This window comes from Mastigoproctus giganteus, chromosome 12 (genome assembly GCF_048544385.1).
Source record: "Mastigoproctus giganteus isolate SK-2022 chromosome 12, ASM4854438v1, whole genome shotgun sequence".
Lineage (NCBI taxonomy): Eukaryota > Metazoa > Arthropoda > Arachnida > Uropygi > Thelyphonidae > Mastigoproctus > Mastigoproctus giganteus.
The window spans coordinates 15,923,588-15,944,850 of NC_143586.1; the positions used below are offsets into that span (position 1 = coordinate 15,923,588).

The 21,263-nt window shown below is 38.5% G+C and overlaps 1 protein-coding gene across 1 annotated transcript in view; it reads right to left on the minus strand.

Annotated features, from left to right (window-relative positions):
* sdk (sidekick cell adhesion molecule) overlaps positions 1–21,263 on the minus strand; it is a 341,294-nt gene that overhangs the window by 276,681 nt on the left and 43,350 nt on the right. Inside the window, exon 4 of the mRNA XM_090386436.1 lies at positions 19,313–19,421. Within this exon, the coding sequence (XP_090242562.1) occupies positions 19,313–19,421 (109 nt within the window). The remainder of the gene's footprint in view (positions 1–19,312; positions 19,422–21,263) is intronic.

The window sequence follows — 21,263 nt, forward strand, 5'->3', positions numbered from 1 at the left end:
CATTTAGTATTAGCATAAGAGGCCAAAATAGTATATGATTAGATCCGCTAGAGCAGTGGTTTTCAACCTTTTTTTTTAATAACGGCACCCCTAAGTAATTTACTGCCTATTAGATCTGATTCTCTCTGTGTATATATCCACGCGTGTGCGTGTGTTATATGGGCACCTCCGTAGCCAGGTGGGCAGGAGCAGCAGTGCGTAGCACATGCTTCTTGTTTAGACCAGGGTTCGAGCCCATGACCACCAAATACGGAGGATGCAGAAAGGTCAGGGAATGACCACTGCATATCATGGGAGCAATATGGCCTATTTTTAATTGCTAATGCTCCTAAAAACCAAATAACAACAACATATGTTATATGATATTTATTACAATGATATAATTATAAAAATTACATTTCATAATACAAATTATATACAGGGTGTCTCAAAAATATTGGTACAAATGTTTAGGGGAGGTAGGTAACATCTAAAGGAATGTGAATCGCATAGGAACCCATAACCTGAAATGTTACGGGAAAGTAGTAGCAGAGGCACAACAAGCAGAAATGACACAAGACAGTAATTAGTGGCAAACATTTATTTGACATAATATTAACAATAGAGTACGAGATGGATGCATTTCATGATGTTACAACAGATGCTCGAAGGTTCCACCATGGGACGTGATGCATGCGTGACACCAACGCAGCATGGATTGGTGGACACGGTCGAACACACCTGGAGTTTCTTTGACAGTAGCAGCAGCGCAGACGAGTCTCGCCATGAGATCCATTTCCATCTCCACAGGCAATTCGTACACGATAGATTTGAGGCCCCCCCCCACAGAAAGAAATCAAGGCTCAATAAATCAGGTGAGCATGGGGCCCGGCAACGGGTCCACCACGGCCAATCCATCAACGTCCAAAATGCATGTTCAAATGGTCACGAACACACCTTCCATAATGGGTAGGCACCCCTTCATGTTGAAACCAAATGTTGCATCTCACATTTGCTGGAACATCGTCAAGTAACCCAGGTAGAACTTGTTCAAGAAAGGTCCAATATTTAGCGGAGTTCTCTCGGAATGGTAACAGGTATGGGCCGACTAAGCAATCACCAACCATACCTGCCCACACATTTATTGCAAAGCGATGTTGTGCCGTATGGGGGGTGCACACCATGTAGGCCCTCTGCTAATCCATACACTAGGTGCATGTCTGCCAGCTCACAGTTCGTATATTGATGCATGCTCTTCGTGCAGCGACTACTGCTTGAATGAGAAAACCAGAAATTTTCCCTCTCACGAATTGATGAACAGCAGCATCTACTGACTTACGGTGACGTTTCCGGTTATGGGTTCCTATGCGATTCACACTCCTTTAGATGTTACCTACCTCCCCTAAACGTTTGTACCAATATTTTTGAGATACCCTGTATACAGTATATAATTTTATTCTTTATATAGAGATACTAAGTAAACATCAATTATAGATCACCACAAAATTAAAAAGATACTGTACACCTTTTTATAATGAAATAAACATATAAATTAAAAAATAATAATAAGTTCAATTAATTGACTTGGTCCCTATCCACTAATAACTAAGCTAATTTGGTTCGTATGTAACACCCCTAGCCTAGACTGATCATTACCATCTAAGCTGCACATACAGGGTGATTCACTACCAGTGCAAAAAACTTACAGGAGGTGCAGGGGGCACAAAGACAAATCGGAATCACATAGCATTGCAGGGTCCGAAATGCCTTCGTCATGCAGTAGAGGACGTTGAACGGGAGGTCGTGTGAACAGCGATCCTGCTGGAAGTCAGCATTTGCGAACCGGTTCCCGAGGCAGTAGGATGGACGAGTGTTCAAATGTTGAACTGGCCGACATGCACCTCGCGTATGGAGCTGCGGACTGTAATGGGTGCGCCGCTCTGCGCTTGTACCAGGAACGTTTCCCGCACAGGCGTGCTCCTCATCATACGATTTTCGCAAGTGTGCACAGAAGGTTACGTGAGACTGGTTGTTTCACGAGAGGTACCATGAATCAACAGCGAACGACGAGGACGCCAGACAATGAGGAGAATGTCCAACGTCTTGCAGAAGGCAATCCGAGTACGAGGACTCGAGTGATAGGCCAACGATTGAGTATTTCCCAATTAACTGTATGGAGGATACTGTCAACAAACCAAATGAGTTCATACCATCTGCAACGCGTCCAATCATTGGAGCCTGCGGATTATCCACTCCAAACGACTTTTGCTACTTGGTTTCTTCAACAGAAACGGTTTGCAAATGCTGACTTCCAGCGGGATCGCTGTTCACCTGACCTCCCGTTCAACATCCTCTACCGCATGACGAAAGCATTTCGGACACTGCAATGCTATGTGATTCCAATTCGTCTTTGTGGCCCCTACACCTCCTGCAAGTTTATCGCACTGGTAGTGAATCACCCTGTATATGTTATTATCTATTAGTCGACATAGAGGTGTGGGGAAACACCATAACTGTAAAAATCTTTGCCTTCCGAGCTGCAGTAACTCTAGTACCAAGAATCTTCTTATTGCAGCATGCATCATTCGAAGGGCGCATTTTGACACCTCCGCTGCAGAGCCACCTTCTTTTCTTTTCCTGATTTTCCAAGCTTGATATTTACCTTCATTTAGGAGGTATATCAGGATGCTCGTTGCTCTGGAAATTGGGGCTGGAAACTGTAGAAATAGTATTGTTCCCTAGTCAAGTGCGGTATTCTCATTGTTTTATGCACACTAATCCAGATGCGTTGAGTAACCGGACAAGAGAAAAATGCGTGTTTCACACGCCTTACAATATAGACACTCAACATTCATATGCCCCCAGAATTTGGCTTTATTTTTCTCCACTGGCAGGTGTCCGTGTATTATTCTCCATGCCAGGTCTCTTCGTGACTCAACACCTATGTGGTGTCCAGTCTCAGCCAGCTTCGTGGCACCGGTACTGCTGGTACATTAATATCAGATAACTTCCAATAAATTTCTGAAATCTTGAGCTTGTTTCCCATGTATATGGGAAACAAGCCCCCTGCAGATAATTCTTGTAAATGCTTGATTACTAATTTGTAAAAAGGTGTTATTATCTCTACTTTTGGACCAGTATGTTCCTTTCCTAGCAATTCAGTGAACCTCCCCATATTATACTTTACTAAGGCAGCCACTACATGGGCTCCCCATAGAGCAGTCTGAGTGTGTTTTAGCACATATGCCCACCTCAACCACTTTAACCGTGGTACTGCATAGCCCCCCTCACACTTCCTGCTGTGTAGCCTCTGCTGCATTACTTCTTGTTTGTTCCAGAAAAACTTAAAGTCTTCAGGTTAACTTTCTCTGTGTGCAGTAATTGAATGACGTAAATGGCACAATGTTCATCAGGATCGGTACCAGAATTGTCCACATAATGCACACTCTTCCGGAGAAAGATAGCATCCCCAGATTCCACTCTGACAACGCGTCCTCCCAAGAGTCTAGTAATTGCCAGGATGATGCTCCCGGACATTTTGCAAAAGATACCCCCAGGATGGTTATAGGTGCTGTCAAGACTGTGAGGCCCCCTGGCAATTGTACTGGAGCCTCAATTCCCCACCGTTGGCATTTGGTCTTGCTTTTGTTTAGATACAGACCACTTGATAGGCTAAAATGACAGAAAGTATCCAGCACTCTTTGTAAGGAACTGCTATCCGCTAGGGTTAGGATCACATCATCCACACATGCTACGTATTTGCAATCAGAGTGCAGGCCAGGAAGATGAACCCCCCCCTGATGTTTTTAGAAATGGTTAATTTCCTCAATATGGGTTCCAATGCCAATGAAAATAGTGCAGGGCTTATGGGCACCCCTGTCTAACCCCCCCGTTCCTGTTTTATTTTCTCTGAGCGGTAGCCATTAATCAAGAGAGTAGTTTGTGCCCCTTTGTACAGACTTATGATAGCTGTTCTAAGCAAAGACCCCATTTGGACTGTATACATCAAATTCCTTAGGTCCTCATGGGAGAGTTTATCGAAGGCCTTTGCCAAATCAAGTACCGCCACCACTATGCTGTATTGTTTCTGCTTGCAGTATGCTTGCAAATCTTTTAGAAATGATAGATTTGCCATCATAGATCTTGTTGGGATTGCATATGTTTGATTGGGACCTATAATGTGGCCCAAGTGCTTTTTGAGTTGGGCGTTTAGTACTTTGGCATACAGCTTATAATCTGTATTAAGCAGTGATACTGGCCTCCGCTCATCCACTTCTTTCCCCATTTTACCCTGTTTTTTAAGAAATATGGTTTGGGCTTCTATAAATTCTTCCGGTACTACCCCTTCCGAGAAAAATCTGGAGAAGATGGTGGCCAAAACTGACCCAATTTCCTTCCAGTACTTTTTATAAAACTCCACTGTTAGCCCATCTGGACCTGATGTTTTACCTCTTTTCATTTCTTTCAATGCTAATAATAGTTCGCTTAACAGGATAGGTTGATCGTGTCTTTTTCTATGAATTGCCAAAAACCCAGGTATTTCCCAGCTTTCTAGTAAAGCTGGTCCTCTAAATGCTGTGAACTTTTGCTTATACATATTTGCAAAACACTTAACAATGTCACTGGTGTTCTGATATTGGTGTGGGCCTTCCTGTATTTGATGGATTAAACTGCTGTCTCTGTGTGATCTGTTAAATTGCTTGTAGAAGAAGGCAGATGACTTATCAGCTTTTCTATAACATATGCACATCTGGATGGCTTCGTTTTCTGCCTGCCTCTCTAATAGCAACAGGATTTCTTTTTGTATTTCTCTTTCTCCCACATCATCCTGACAAGACTTTAGGAGTCTCCGAACTTCATAGAGATGCCTTAGCTCTCTCCTGCTTTCCAGGTACTTTTCCCTTGTTAATTTTTGAAAAGCTGTTTTTATTGCATTTTTGTAGTGCACTCAGCTCCCTTCTGTCCAGTGATTGGGATTTCTCAAAAGCTGCGTTAGACTTTTAATATCCTGCGGGTCACCTTGCAAGAGCACCAATTTTAACCTCCAGGTGCCCTTCCCCTGCTCTACAGTTAAGCTTAATGGAAAGTCCATTATAACTAATTTGTGATCTGTTATTGCACGAGGTCCTGAAATGTTAATATGCCTTACCCGATTTATTTTGTCTGCTATTTTGCTTGGGACATAGAACCTGTCAATGCGGGTCCCTAACGTTCCCCTAGACCAGGTAGCTCCATGACTTGTGGGATATTTCTTCCTCCATATATGGCGACTCCATAGCCAGGTGGGAAGGAGCAGCAGTGCATAGCACACACTTCTTGATTAGACCGGGGTTTGAGCCCGTCACCACCAAATATGGAGGATGCGGAAAGGTCAGAGAATGACCACCGCATATCCTGGAGCAATATGGCCTTAGTTGCTAATGCTCCTAAAAACCAAACAACACACACACACACACACACACCTCCATATATCTATCAGGTCGTGTTTTAAGCACAGACTATTTAGCTCCAAGGAGCTCCCTGTGCCTCTTGTTGGATCCCCCGTACCTGTCTTGTCTTTTACTGGGTCTAACATGCAATTCCAGTCTCCTCCTAGTATGATCAATCGGGCCCCCAACATAAAAAGATGTAGGCTACTGAATATCCGCTTCCGTTCTGGAGCGGTGTTTGGTGCATATACATTCACTAGTCTTATTGTGTGCAACCCCAGTTTTCAGTCAATGCAAATTATTCTACCTTCTATGTCCCTTTGGAGATTGCAGAATTTTCCTATAATTGGTGGTAGGACTATGATGCCTACCCCCTTGACATTCCTTGAGCCAAAACACCAGAAACTTAAACACTTGTATCTGTTCTGGAAATTTCGCACTTGCACACTATTAAAAAAGTGGCTTTCTTGAATGAATAAAATCTTTACACCTAGTAATAGCATGCTTCTCCATGTATGATGTTGAGCCTGCCCTTGACCAAAGCCCCGTATATTCCAAGTACCGATGATTACCATGTATATACAATTCGCTTTACGTTAGAAATTTTATCTATTGTGTCAGAGATATGCTTAAAGCATACAAGGTTCTGCCTAACTCTTGTTCATGTCCTAGTAACCATGAAATTCGGGAATTGTTTAGCTGCTGAACTATTCCCAGTAGAGTCTGTCCCACCAAATTTCCAAAAAATATGTCTCTCCACATGAATTGAATGTTACCTACTTTGCCTTCCTGATTGTGCTTTAACACTATTCTAGGCTTCCCTAGCTGCTGCTCCCATTCTGCTAATTTGACAGTTAATGTTTCCGCTCCTGCTGGCACATGTTTCTTTAAATGCTCCACCCAGTAGTTTGTCGCTTCCCATGCCTAATGCCTCTTCTGTTTCAGAATCGTCTGAACTTAACTCATTCAAGTCTTGTATTATGTCCTTTCCCTTTTTTACAATTTGTCTCTTTCTTTTTCCTTCCCCCCCCAGACTTCCTTCATTTTTGTTTCCCCCCCTCTTCTCACCTCTTGTTATTTCCTCTGTTTCCATTAATATGGGGGTATCTTGTCTTATATGTGTAACCCGCTTGCCCTCCACTGTTCCTGTGATTAAATTCGCTGGTTCTGCTGATGATAATTTTTTTGTGGCTCCCTGTGGCCTTAAAATGACCATATTTCCCTTATTCAAATTCTCTTCACCGTCTTTTTCTTCCCCTCCTCTGATGGCCTCTGCATATGATCTAACAGGGCAACTGCCCACTTTGTGACTCGTCTCTCCACATTTATTGCATGCTTTGGGGCAGTCGCTGCTAATGTGCTCCATTTCTCTGGAATTATAGCAACGCCCTTTCATGCAATTTGCGCCTAAATGATCCAAGCTGCCGCATTTCAAGCATTTCTTTTCTACCCCTCTATAGTTCAGAAGTAGTCGATTCCACATAACATAGATAATGTTTGGAACCGGCTTTCTCATTTCCATTTGCACCATAACTTTCCCCGTATACAACTCTGGAAAGCCTTCCCATGCATGCATTTCTATTTTTGAGACTGCCATAGGCTTCTAACGAGGTTTTTAAATATATGTTCGGCATTTCGACTGGATACCACTCTATGCGATATATTTCCTAATGCTACCCACCTAGTGAGGGTGTATCACTTGGTTTTCAAATGGGAAACCCCTCAGCAATGTATCTCTTGTCGCACAGTCTTCACAGACTACCTGGTATTTCCTCAAGGGCAGGAGGGTAAGCCCCTGCAATCTGGATAAGTTTACGCATTTCGCTAAACCCTCAATCATTTGTCTTGGTTCGTACTCTGCATCCAGAGTGAATTCCAAGGTCCTCTCATGTATGTAAAAACTCATTTAAAAAAAAAAAAAAAAAAAAAGGTTGTGCCCGCAGGCACTAATCCCACCCTGGAAACTTTCGCAGGGTCAGCAAAGAAAACTTAAACTTAATATTAGAACTTACGATATCTAGAAAGACCTTGAAACGGCGCAACCTCGTCAGACGACTTTCTGGAAGAGGAACTTTTAATCCGGCCTTTCTTCGGTGGGTGGGTGGGTGGGTGGGCAGGTACCCAAGTGATGCAATGATGGCAAAACAGTTATGAGGTATAACTCCACAATATGAGAGATGCCTGATGGTGTATGATGTATTTAGACTAAGATGCATTTAGGGCTAAAGCCTCAAGCTGCAAATTTAGACTATGTATATATTAAGTGCAATAGCATCATTAATACACAGCCACTTCTGAATAAACAGAATATTTATAAGATGGCATTGTTTTAAGTTATATCTCATATTGTGAATACCTTCACAACGGGTTGTCATGATATTGCACTACTTCGAATAAGTAACGCTTCACCTAAAGAGAAGACTAATGTTACTTATTCTCAGATAGGTACTACGTTACTTATAACGTTACAAATAAGCGTTAATGATTCGAAGTAGTGCAATATCATGGCAACTCATTGTGAAGGTATTCACAATATGAGATATAACTTAAAATGATGCCACCTTATAAATATTCTGTTTATTCAGAAATGGCTGTGCATTAATGATGCTATTGCAATTAATATATACATGGTCTAAATTTGCTCGCTGCTTGAGGCTTTAGCCCTAAATGCATCTTAGTCTAAATACATCATACACCATCAGGCATCTCTCATATTGTGGAGTTATGCCTCATAACTGTTTTGCCATCATTGCATCACTTGGGTACCTACCCACCCACCCACCGAAGAAGGGCCAAATAGCCTTGAAACGGCGCCGTCTGGGTGGTGGTACCTATCTGAGAATAAGTAACATTAGTCTTCTCCTTAGTGAAGTGTTACTTATTCGAAGTAATGCAATATCATGGCAACTCGTTGTGAAGGTATTCACAATATGAGATATAACTTAAAACGATGCTACCTTATAAATATTCTGTTTATTCAGAAATGGCTGTGTATTAATGATGCTATTGCACTTCATATATACACTGTGCATTAATTTTCTCAGTGCATTAATAACTAATGCAAAGACATTGGGTGGTCTTGGCAATGTGAACTAATACTAGGCTGAGGAAGCTTACTGGTTGTTGGCAACCAATCAGGAATGGGACTGCCAATGATGCAATAATATTGTACTATCAACCCAAATACCTAACCTCTTTTTTGCCTTTAGTTTACCACCACAGAGACTTATATTAAAGAGAGAAAGCATTGTGATGTTAATATGAAATAAATATCAACATCAAAATAGCTCACATATTAATAGCCTTTAAAACAGCATCCAGTTGATCATAGAAAAGTTAGCAAACTGACTTTATTGTTTAATTTCAACTAACAAAAAACAAGATAACATCATCACTATGGACAGCACAATACTGAATGTGAAATATAATTTACCTTTTATTCTCAATAGAATGTGAATTTTTCAGCAGAATATTCTAAGAGGCGAAAAAGGATCATAAAACAGTATTTTTAAAATGAGATTTACTAGATTCAAAACAATAAAATAAATGGAACTATGCCCGATTTCAGAACCTGTAAATCTTAATATTCATAAATGAATCCAATTTGGATATTCTAATCATCCATAGCCTCAGATAATATATTAAACATTTTTGTCTAAGATAAAAAATTACTTAAATTATTATATTTTATGTAACTTTTTCTAATTAATTTTTATGCAGTTTTTTTAGTAATTAATTACCTTTTATGAAATTTTGTTTGTTTTTTAAATGTCATTTTTTTATGTAGCAAAAATTTGGTGGTCTGTGCTGGCTGGCCATTCTCAAATTATAATCTGTTACATTATCATTGAAACAAATGAATTGCATGCTTGCTACATAATGAATTGTTTGAATACCTGGATACTGTTATGAGGGTTATCTGATAAGTTTCTATCCTAATACAGAAAGAGCTATTATTGACTTCACACTATTTTCAATGTAATCTCCTAATAACTTAATGCACTTTTTCCAGCAATACTCCAGATTTATAATCCCAGTTCTGTAGTCACTTTACCGCAGAAGTGTGCAGCCACTATCACCTCATCATCCAAAACGATGATTAGGTGATAGTTCCAGACCAGGTGGTTTTCAGTTTCAAGAATAGATGGAAATCAGATCGGTCTAACTCTGATAAGTATGGTAGATGAGGAAATAATTCATAACTAGCCTGAACTGCAGCCATGGCAATCGCCTGTGTATGGACAGGTACGTTCTACATGTGAAACAAAACAGCTTTAGTCAGATTTCCTAGTCCCTTCATCAGTTTATGGATATGGACAGCCTGGTCATTAGCATTAGTAGAAGCATATGATGCTAGAAAGCAAGCTTATACAGGATTTCTTCCTTGAATTTATTTAAGCTATCAACTTCCACAACGACAGATGTAATTTTGTTCCAGCAATCAACCACCCGCTGGCTAAAGGAAAATTTCCACACATCTCTTCTACAACTGCCTTTCCTCAATTTGAATTTATGCCCCCTCATGTGCATAATCTGAGCAAGAGAAAATTTCCACATATCTATTCTACAACTGCCTTTCCTCGATTTGAATTTATGCCCCCTCAGGTGCAGAATATGAACAAGAGGAAGAATCCTACCAGCACTGAGCTTGCTCAAACCATTCAAGGCCTTATACACTTCAATCAGATCACCTCACAGGTGCCTCGTCTCTAGACTCTGAAATTTGCAGAACTTATGTCTTTCTTGGTAACAGCAACCCTTTGTTCCACTCACTAATCTCATAGCTCTGTGTACTCGTTCCAACACTACCCTGAGTGTAGTACCACACAGTTGGTATGTTACTCTGGGGTTACTGCTACCCATATGCAGCACTCTGGATTTGTCAATGTTGAACTTCAGCTGCCACCTCTCAGCCCATCTGCTCAAGATGTTGCTTTAAAGTTTTGAAACAAAGGTGTATCTGATTGGGTGTACAAAAGGTGATGGCCCCATCAGGCAAGTCTTTGATATACCTAATTCCTTTGACAGAATGTTTTGAGCCTGTTCAATTAAGATGCCTGTAACTGCTGCTGTTTCTCTAACAGTTACTCACCAATTCGTACGTTGGCATTCGAGGTGAGCGGACGCGCTTAGACAGGGCTCCTCAGTTAAGTGGTTTACTTTTGGATAGTGCTTTTAAATATTTGATTTATTTAGATATTGTTGGATTATTTTGTTATAGGTTTTCCTGTAACTGTTTGATTTTAATAATATTATAGATATAATTTTTTAAAGTTACTTTCATTGATATTTATTTAATTTTATAATGGTAGTTACGAGATCTGCCTTAAACACGTCACAGGGTATCGTGACTCACACGGAAATAGCAGATGGCGATTTACGGGTGAGTCATGATTTAATCCGTTGTGGAACCTGTGGAATGTTTTCCAAGGTAGACCTGGTGACTAATCCTACCTCACCTGGGGATTCTTTTCTTTGTGATCGATGTAAGGAGTGCACCGATCTTAAATTACAGTTTGGTGCACTGAAAGAACAATTTTAATCCCTTAAAAAACGAGTGCTTGCCCTCGAAAATAATGCTTCTGGGAGCTCGTCAGGGACTCAAAACTCCAGCGCCTCAAAACAGAAAAACCGAGTGCAAACTACCTTGGTTAAAAAGGACATTGTTTTATTAGGAGACTCCATTGTCAGGGAAATGGGGAATATTTTTTGTAATAAAGATAGGTGGAGCAGAACCAGGGTATGTCTGCCTAGAGCAACTATTGATGATGTCACCAACAGACTGTCAGATTTTAAAGGGGGTAAAGAAAATATTATTATTCATGTGGGGACAAACGATATTAAACGTACACGATCTGACGATTTGTTGGAAAAATACAGGACCATGCTGAGGAAATGTCGCGAGCTAGGCCATAATGTCTATGTGTCTGCAATTCTGCCCAGACACGATAGGAGGGATTATATGTTAAGAGCCTTGTGGATTAAGTCAAGACTTGAAGGAATCTGCAAGGCTTTAGGGGGTAAATTTCTATCAGCATGGCCCACACTTGTAGGTAGAAGGAATTTGTTTTGTAGAGACGGGATACACTTAAACAAAGGTGGTGCAAAAGTTTTTGCCAGTATTATTGAGGATACCTTAAACGCTCAGGGAAACTGCTAGTTAGGGGGGATGTGGGTAATACTGACACGCGTTTATCTGATAATATTGGTCAATGTAACTCTTGCACATACCTTAAGAGTTCTTATCTGTTACCCCAACTGGACGTATTATCTAGATGTTCTGGGGCCAAAGACGTTTCACGTGAGCGGGTAGTTAAATATACATTTAACATATTGTGTTAGGGTTGTTAAATATACAAGAACATTAAATCTTAATTGTTTATACAGTAACGTTAGAAGTGTCGTCAATAAAATGAGCGAATTCGAACTGCTGGTTAAAACAAGTAACGCGGACATAATAGGGCTTACAGAGACGTGGTGCTACCCGGAAATTGGGGATGATGAGTTTCAGTATGGCTTGTATAATGTATTTAGGAAGGATAGAGTAGATAGAAGGGGTGGTGGGGTAATGCTTCTTATCAGAAGCAGCCTGAGAGCGACGATAGCTTTCCCGGATTCAGACGTTTCACATGCTAGTTTAGAGTCTGTATGGTGTGAGATAGTTGGAAACAAAGGTACAATGCGAGTAGGAGTAATCTACAGACCAGGTGATTGTGAAGACTATGACAAAAGCCTCTACATGCAAATGGAATGGGTAAGTAAGCGTCAATGCCTTATTATGGGTGATTTCAATTTGCCTCTAATTGATTGGAGTAAATGGGAAGGAAACTCGACATGGGGAACAAAATTTTTAAATCAACTAGATGACTGTTATTTGTATCAACATGTCAGGGAAAGTACTAGAGAAAAGAATATCCTAGACCTCATCATCACACATGAATCAGATGACATAACAGGGCTGACAGTAGAGGAACCAGTAGCAGGAAGTGATCATGGAGTTCTACGGTGGATGATGACGAGAGAGGTAGCAGAAGTAAAAGGCAAAGGAATGGGTTTTAATTTCAGAAAAGGAAATTACGATGCCTTAAGGTACTACATGGCCTCTATTAACTGGGTAGATATCGCGCAGAGAATGAATACAATTGAACTGTGGTACGCTTTTAAAACATTAATCACAGATGCCTTGAATGCGTATATACCATTAAAAAAATACTCCACGAGAAGGGTTCCAAGTTGGATGAATAGTGAAGTTGCCACATTACTTGAGCAGAAAAAGGTGGCATGGAAAAGTTACAGAGCAATAAAAAGTACTGAAGCCTATAGCAGCTACAAGGTGATGTGTAATAGAGCCACAGAAAAGGTTCGACAGGCAAAGGCAGTTTATGAGAAATCACTAGCAAACAGAGCAAAGAGGGGGGATAAAGAATTCTTCACATATATAAATGCCAAGAAGAGCAGGACAAACCAGATCGGACCTTTACGTAAGGGAAAGGGGATAGTAATAAATACACCAGCTGCCGTTGCAGATGAACTCAACAGTTATTTTGCATCGATATTTACAAATGAAAAGCCTTTTGTGGCAATGGGAAATTGTGGGAGCGAAGTTAAAAAATATGTAATTAATGATATTGAAATTTCGCAAGATTATTTAATGAAAAAACTTTCAAGCCTACAGACCAGTAAGGCTCCTGGAGTTGATGGAATATACCCTATAATCTTGAGAGAGGCGGCAAGCGAGTGCATTGAACCACTGAGGCTGGTTATGCGAGCATCACTAGACTCTGGGGAGATTCCCTTGGATTGGAAAAGTGCAAATGTATCTCCCATACATAAGGGTGGCTCTAAAAGTGAAGTGGGAAATTATCGACCTGTCAGTCTGACTTCAGTAGTAGGGAAAATCATGGAGGCAATGATCAAGGGTGGAATTCAGGATCATTTGGATCGAATTGAAATTCTCAAGGATACTCAGCATGGTTTTGTAAAGGGAAAATCATGTTTAACAAATCTGGTTCGCTATTTCGAAAGGGTCACTCACGAGCTGGATTTAGGGAATAATTTCGACATTGTTTATTTAGATTTCAGCAAAGCTTTTGACTCAGTCCCACATGAGCAGTTGCTTTATAAGCTGGAACAGGTTGGAATCACTGGGAAAATCCTTAGATGGATAGAAGGATGGCTTCAGGGCAGGAGGCAGAGGGTTGTGATAAATGGCTATTCCTCAGATTGGGTTGATGTAAGAAGTGGGGTTCCCTAAGGATCAGTATTAGGACCACTGTTGTTTTTAATTTTCATAAACGACATTGATGAAGGGATAGAGGGCGTGATGTCTAAATTTGCAGATGATGTTAAAATTGGTAGAGTAGTTAATGATCACTGTCAAGCTGAGCTTCTTCAGAGAGACCTAGATAGACTTCAAGAATGGTCAGAAAAATGGCAGCTGTGCTTTAATCCAACAAAGTGTAAGGTATTACACCTGGGAAACAGTAATCCCAAAATAACTTATTCACTTGGTGGAGTTCAACTAAACCCAGTACTGGAGGAAAGGGACTTGGGTGTTACGATACGGTCAGACATGAAATTCTCTGAGCATTGTAAACAGGTTGCAAGGAAGGCCCATGGTATCCTATCGATGATCTATCGAACTTTTGCAAGTAGAGATAGGGACATGATAATCCCATTATATAAGGCTTATGTTAGACCACACTTGGAATACTGTGTTCAAGTATGGAGACCGCACCTAAAGAAAGACATCGAGCTTCTTGAAAGGGTGCAAAGAAGGGTAACTCGCCTGGTGAGATCGGCAAAAGGGCGTCCTTATGAAGAAAGACTTCGAATATGTGGGTTGCAGAGTTTGGAAACTAGACACCTTAGAGGAGATTTGATTGAGGTGTTTAAGGCTCTCAGAGGCATCAGTAAAATGAATGAGGACAAAATTTTCAAGATTATAAATGATGCTAGAACTAGGGGACATAAATTCAAGTTACGGGGGGAAATGTTTAGATTGGACTGCAGGAAGTTTTATTTTAGCCAGCGAGTTATAAATTACTGGAATAAGTTGCCTTCATGGGTCGTAGAGGCCGACAGTTTGGGGAAATTCAAAGGTCATCTGGATAGTACTTTCGGGTAAGGGAAGCGCATAGGATGATAGGATTAATTTCCTTTTTATTTATTTTTTATTTCATTTTATTATTTTTATTTATTTATTAATTATTATTATTTATTTAATTTTTGTTTTTATCATTGTTTTGTTCGGATTTTTTTTTTTTTTTTTTTTTGGCTGGTGCAGCATAAGCCATAGGCTTTCTTGCACCATACGGCCGTTACTAATACTAATACTAAATACTAATTATCCATCACCATGTTATGAACTTTACTGATATTTTTTGGAGCAGTTGCTGTTGATGGACATTTACTGTTCTGTATACCTTCAATGCTGATTCTGCTGTGTTCAACTTTAGCAACTCAACTTTTAAGTCAAGTCATCATCATTATTATCATCATCAGCCATTTTCAACCTACTGCAAGATGAAGGCCTCTCCAGCAACTTTCCGGTTCCTACTGATTTGTGCAATGGCCATCCATTTACTACCCACAAACTCTTGAATTTCATCTGTCCATCTCCATTGTTGTCTTACAGTTTTCTTCTGGCTCCTCTTGGGTACCATTTATTTTATTTTCTTACTCCATCTGTCATCATGTATTTGAGCTATGTGTCCTGCCCAAGACCATTTTAGTTCTTTAGTTTTGATAAGAATATCCTTTACTTAAGTTTGCTGCCTAATCCGTGTGTTTCTCTTCTTACTTGAGTTTGCTGCCTAATCCATGTGTTTCTCTTCTTACTTGAGTTTGCTGCCTAATCCATGTGTTTCTCTTCTTACTTGAGTTTGCTGCCTAATCCATGTGTTTCTCTTCTTATCTTTTTTTTTTTTTTTTTATGTGAACCCCAAACACGAGAGGTATTAGAACCTATAGTACTTAGTACCGTGCTTGGGTTGGAGGTTGAGAAGACGAAAGAAGATATTTGTTGACATTGGACTTGAACTTCTGTAGACTGTAATTTTCAGGAAATACGTATGAAGGAAGGTTGTTCCAGAAAACGGCAGTTGAATGAATAAATGAGGAAGATGAAAAGTTGGTTCTGTGGGTTTGAAGTTGGACAGTAAATGGATGTTGGCGGCACATGTTCGGACTGTTTTGAAAGAGAGAGCGGGAATTATAGAAGCCAATTCAGAAGAACAGTGCCCATGGAAGTATCTGTAGAAGAGGCATGCAGCAGAAACAGTACGTCTATGAGAAAGCAAGTGGAGAGACTCTGTTAGAGATGAATCATTAATTAACCTAACAGTTATCTAAGAGTTTGTTGCCTAATCCATGTGTTTTTCTTCTTATCTAACAGTTTGATTCCCAATATAATTCTTTCCATTCTTCGCTGTGTAATTCTCAGCTTCTCTTCCATTCTTTTGGTGAGTGCCCAAGTTTCACTTCCATAAGTCGTGGTGGGGAGTATACGCTGGTTCATTATTTTACATTGCAGAAAAATTGGGAAAATGCTCCTCAGTATGCGACTATATTTCCTGAATGTTATCCATCCAAAATTTATTCTTCTCTTGACTTCCAGCCTTTTATCATTATTACAGCTAATGGCTTGTCCCAGATAAGTATATGACTGCACCCTTTCAATTACTGCTCCTTCAATCATTACATCCCTTTCTGTGGCATACTTGTGCATCATTACTTTTGTTTTAGCCATATTCATCTTTAGTCCAAAATCCTTACTAACTCCGCAAGTACGATGATGCAAATTCTCCTAATGTATTTACTATATCTTTGTGAATATCTTGCTCAATAAACACACTTTTTATAAAGATATTTTATTACGGCTCAATGTTTAATTTATATTTCTACAAAAAGAAAATGTTTTAAGTTATTGAAAAAAATATATATATATACAGTCGAACTTCCCTATAATGAATTCAATAAATCCAGCGAAAAAATTCGTTACAGAGAAATTGTTATACAGAGAATATCTTTTTTATTAGAAATTGTTATTTAATTAGAAAATGAAAATGAATCTACATTTATTTTTAATGTATTTTATTTCAAAAACACTTATTTAAATTACGTTTACACAATTTTTGCCGGTAAGTATCACAAATTAAAAAAATGTGTAATTTTTTGTTTGCACAGTACAATTAAAAAATTGTCTGATTCTCAAAGAAAATCTCACATTTGTTCAGAGCATTAAAAACATTATCAGGAACATTTTCACAAAACTGTAGACCCATAAGAACCGTTTTAAAAGCGTGAATCATTTTTTCGGGAGTCGGCTTTTCTACGGGTTGTTCTGATGTGTCTTCAGCGTCATCGTTAATTTCTTCGTGATCACAGTTGCGTCTAACACTTCAGCAGTATTTCATTTTCATTTGGATGTTCTGTTGTAATCAGATCTTGATCTACATAAACATAACTATCCAGTGTTATTTCATTTTCGATGTTTCCGGACGATTCTAATAATGTCCAAAAGTTTTTCAGTTGTGAAAGGGGAAGTTCATCTTGTTCGTCCAGTTGTTGTTCAACTTCTGTATTCAATGCAAATACCGCTTTCGAAAAACAATTTTGAATAGTGTATTTAGTGACATCGTTTGTCCAAACTTTTGCCAGTTCAGAGATGCAATCTCCAAGGTTAATTGTAACCTCCAAGTTTCTATTTTCTGATAACGCATTGACAATCTTCATTATTATTCTCTTTCGATAATGAAATTAAAAATTTTGTCCATTTTTAATTTCATTATCCATTGGCTGGAGTTTTGACGTCACGTTTGGTGGTAAAAACAACTTCACACTTTTAAGTTTGGCAGACATACTGGCTCCTGTGCCGGACAGTTGTCAGTTACCAACATGATTTTCCTTTTTTCTTTTGTTGTACGCTTGTCTAGTTTTAATCTCCACTCTTCAAAGATATCACTTGTCATCCATGCTTTTTTATTAAAGGTGTAGTCAACTTCCAAAGATTTTGTGCCTCTAAAACATGTTGGGTTTTTGATTTTCCGATGACTAAAAGTCTTAATTTTTCACTTCCTGTCATATTTGCTCCAACTAGCACAGTGATTCTTTCTTTGCTTTCGGCCAAAACATTTATCATCCTTAAAAGCAAGTGTTCTATTTGGTAAACATTTAAAGAATAAACCCATTTCATCAGCATTAAAAATATCCTTAGGTTCATATTCTTCCAAAATCTTCTTTAAGGTATTGTTCCTCCAACTGTTGCAATCTTCTTCGCTTACATTAACACTTTCTCCACAAATAACCTTTTCCACAATTCTGTGGTGCTTCTTAAATTATTCTAGACACCCAGTGCTCGCATTAAATTCTGCATGTCCAAGGGACTGCAAATTTCAGAGCTTGTTGCTTAATTATTGGACCCAATATTGGTATATTCTTTTCACGTATCATTTGCACCCATTTTAGAACAGCTTTATCAACATCTTCGTATATGCACAACTTAATTCGCTTCATGTATGCTCGCTCCTCCTTCAATTGCATTTAAAATTGATTCTCGATTTTTTAAAATCATAGATAAGCTGCTTGCAGGTATGCCATATTTCTCCGAAACATCTTTTTTCTTAAAACCCTGGTCAATATCATGAAGAATCTTTACTTTGTCATTAATACTTAAACACTTTCTCTTCGACATTATTTCCAACAATTGTAAAAATTACTCAACTGCAGCTCTTGCCGATACACACACCGCAAACTTCGCTGTGCTGGACATATAGAGAATTGTTAGTACCGCTTACTAACAATTCTCTATATGTCCCTATATGAAATATACGACTTTATGAATTTCTTTTATTCTGCTTTCATTCATATACACATGAAAGAAAATTTATGGTTAATGTATGCTGTATGTTACTTTTCAGAAAAAATAAATAAAATAAAATACAATACAAAGGCATATAGCCAATGTGATTGACGACAAATTGTTCTAAAAGAACGAAATTAAGAAAAAAAAAAAATTCATGAAAACCATCTACTGGAAGTCCAGTTAGATGAGAACAGACATATCATATAATGATTGACAGGAAGGTCACATGGTACGGCTGAGGTGAGAAGCAAATGTCACTCAGTAGGCATTACTAAAATCCGACTATGGTAGCATTCTATGTATTGCCACCGCAGCATGCTAAAGGTTTACCGCAGCAATTTCGTTTTCCCCTGAGCCAACATCAATTTACAAATCTACCCTATTTATTGTAAAGTTTATGACCATTTTTAAGAAACCCATTTGGTTTTATAACTGTAACAAAAATGAAACAAAGACCATCCTACGGGTGTCAATGGCCACAAGTATTCACTAAAAGGATGATTAATTACAGATGCTAATGCGCAATTCGGAGGGAAAAAGGGGGCCGTATATTTGAGCGGCTGTTTAGCAGTAAATGCTTGAAAAGCTTCAAAAATGCTTTTACTAATTTTTTTAAAAATTCGTTATAGAGGGACTAACACTTCGCTATATGGGGTTAATTTTACATGTAATTTCATTTCAAGGTGCAATGTTTTGCAAAAAAATTCATAATATAGAGAAATTCGTTAAATAGAAATTCCACTGTACAAACATATATATATATACACACACACCAAAAATACATCTCTCTTCTATAAGAAGCCAGATATAATCTTTGTATTAATTTTTATTATCATTAAAAATACTCACTAAGTTCCAATTAATGCTATTTAATTTAGCAACTGCCAATTTAACTTTGTAACTGCCAATCTTGCACCTTACAAATGATAATAACTGCCAATTTACCTTTGTAACTGCCAATCTTGCACCTTACAAATGATAATAAAAAATGATAATAATAAAACAAATATGCATAAATAAATGCAATTACTTTCTTTACCTTGCATTTGCAATACATTCCAGTGATGCTGGATAGTCACCTTGTTTAAAAATAGAATCTTTAGGTGGAACAACTATTTGAGGTGGAATGACAGAATTTGAAATTTCGCCTAGGAAATATATAAATATACAATGAATAAATAATAAGAAAATGAAATTAGTACATAGTTCAAAATAACTAATTCTTTAATCTTGTTTTAGAATAGTCATCATAATCAGAGAGATATGCATGTGCACTCCTACTCTTTTGAGCATCATTCCAGAGCTTCTGGAAATTTACCTGGCATTTGTTTTATTAGTTGCATCTTCTTTATCATTAATCTGACCGATTTATTAAAACTAACTGACCTTCTTCAATAATTATCTATTATCATATATGAATTTTCATAATTCAATTACCACTAATGAAAGGAGAATTTGTTTTAGTTTCAAAATCAAATGTTGTGCATACAAAAAATTAAGTTTTTGCTCACTTATGAATTTGAAATTGTACTTCCTAGTTACGGAAAATATCAAAAATTTGCTCCATAAAATCATTTCATAATACAATCACTTATTGTTGTATTATAATTTCTAAAAAAAAATTATTGATGTCAGGTGTGTACATTTCCCCTTAGGAAATGCTTAGATATGAATGTTAATGTTATCATTTAAAATAAGTTTTTTTTCAGTTGCCCTTGCACACGATATAGAAAAAATTGCAAAAATCTCTTCTTGTTGGCTGAAAGTTTCACAGTAAAAAAAAAAAAAAAAAAAACGAGAGAGAGTAAAGAGATATAAAACCGAAAAGGTCAAAACATTTAAGGATTTTATTAAGCATTTCAGAAGTTCAGGTATAACAACATTTCTTCTCATAATATATAGTGGTGAATAACCTTATCAGTACCTTAACCTGGTCTTATCGATTCACTAAAGTAGTTGCATTTGAAATTCTTAATCAGAATGTCATGCTAGCTATGATGTCACTAAGCTGAAATAATTATCTGCTATTCTAATTGAACTGATGCTATCATAATGCTGATTATGAAGGAAATTTTCTAATAAAAAATCATGGATCTTAGGTAGTAGTAGTAGTGGCATGTGATGCAAGAAAACAAGTGTGTGAGCTTATGCAGCATCAGCCAAAAAAAAACACTATTCCCTCCAAATGCCTGTCCAGTTCCTCCTTAAATTTATTCAACCTATCAACTTCCACAACGACAGATGGAAGTTTGTTCCAGCAATTAACCACCTGCTGGCTAAAGGCAAATTTCTGCACATCTATTCTACATCTGTCCTTTCTTAATTTGAATTTATGCCCCCTTAGGTTAGTAATCTGAACAAGTGGAAGGATCCCATCAGAATTCAGCGTGCTCAACCCATTCAAGGCTTTATACACCTCAATCAGATCACCGTGCAGGTGCCTAGTCTCCAGCCACTGCAATTTGCAGAACTTAAGCCTCTCTTGGTAAGAGGATCCCTTCATTCCCCTCACCAATCTTGTTGCCCTTCTCTGTACACGCTCAAGTAAATCTACATCCTTCCTAAAATGAGGCCTCCAGACCTGTATGCAGTACTCAAGGTGTGGACTGACCATTGCCTTGCACAGAGGGATAATCACCTCCTTTTCCCTGCTAGCAAAATTCTATATATCATTGACAAAACCCCATGACCTGCCTTGGCAGCCTGTCTGCATTGCTCAGAAAACTTCATATCTGACTGCACAATTACTCCCAGGTCTTTTTCATTTTCTACCACCTTAAGTGTAGTACCATACAGTTGGTACGTTTCTCTGGGGTTACTTCTACCCGTATGCAGTACTTTGCATTTGTCAAAGTTAAACTTCAGTTGCCACTTCTCAGCCCATCTTGCCAAATTTTCTAGATCCTGTTGTAGTAGCACGCTGCCATTATTGTCATTAACAACCCTGCCAACCTTTGTATCATCTGCAAACTTCGACATTAAGCCTGATA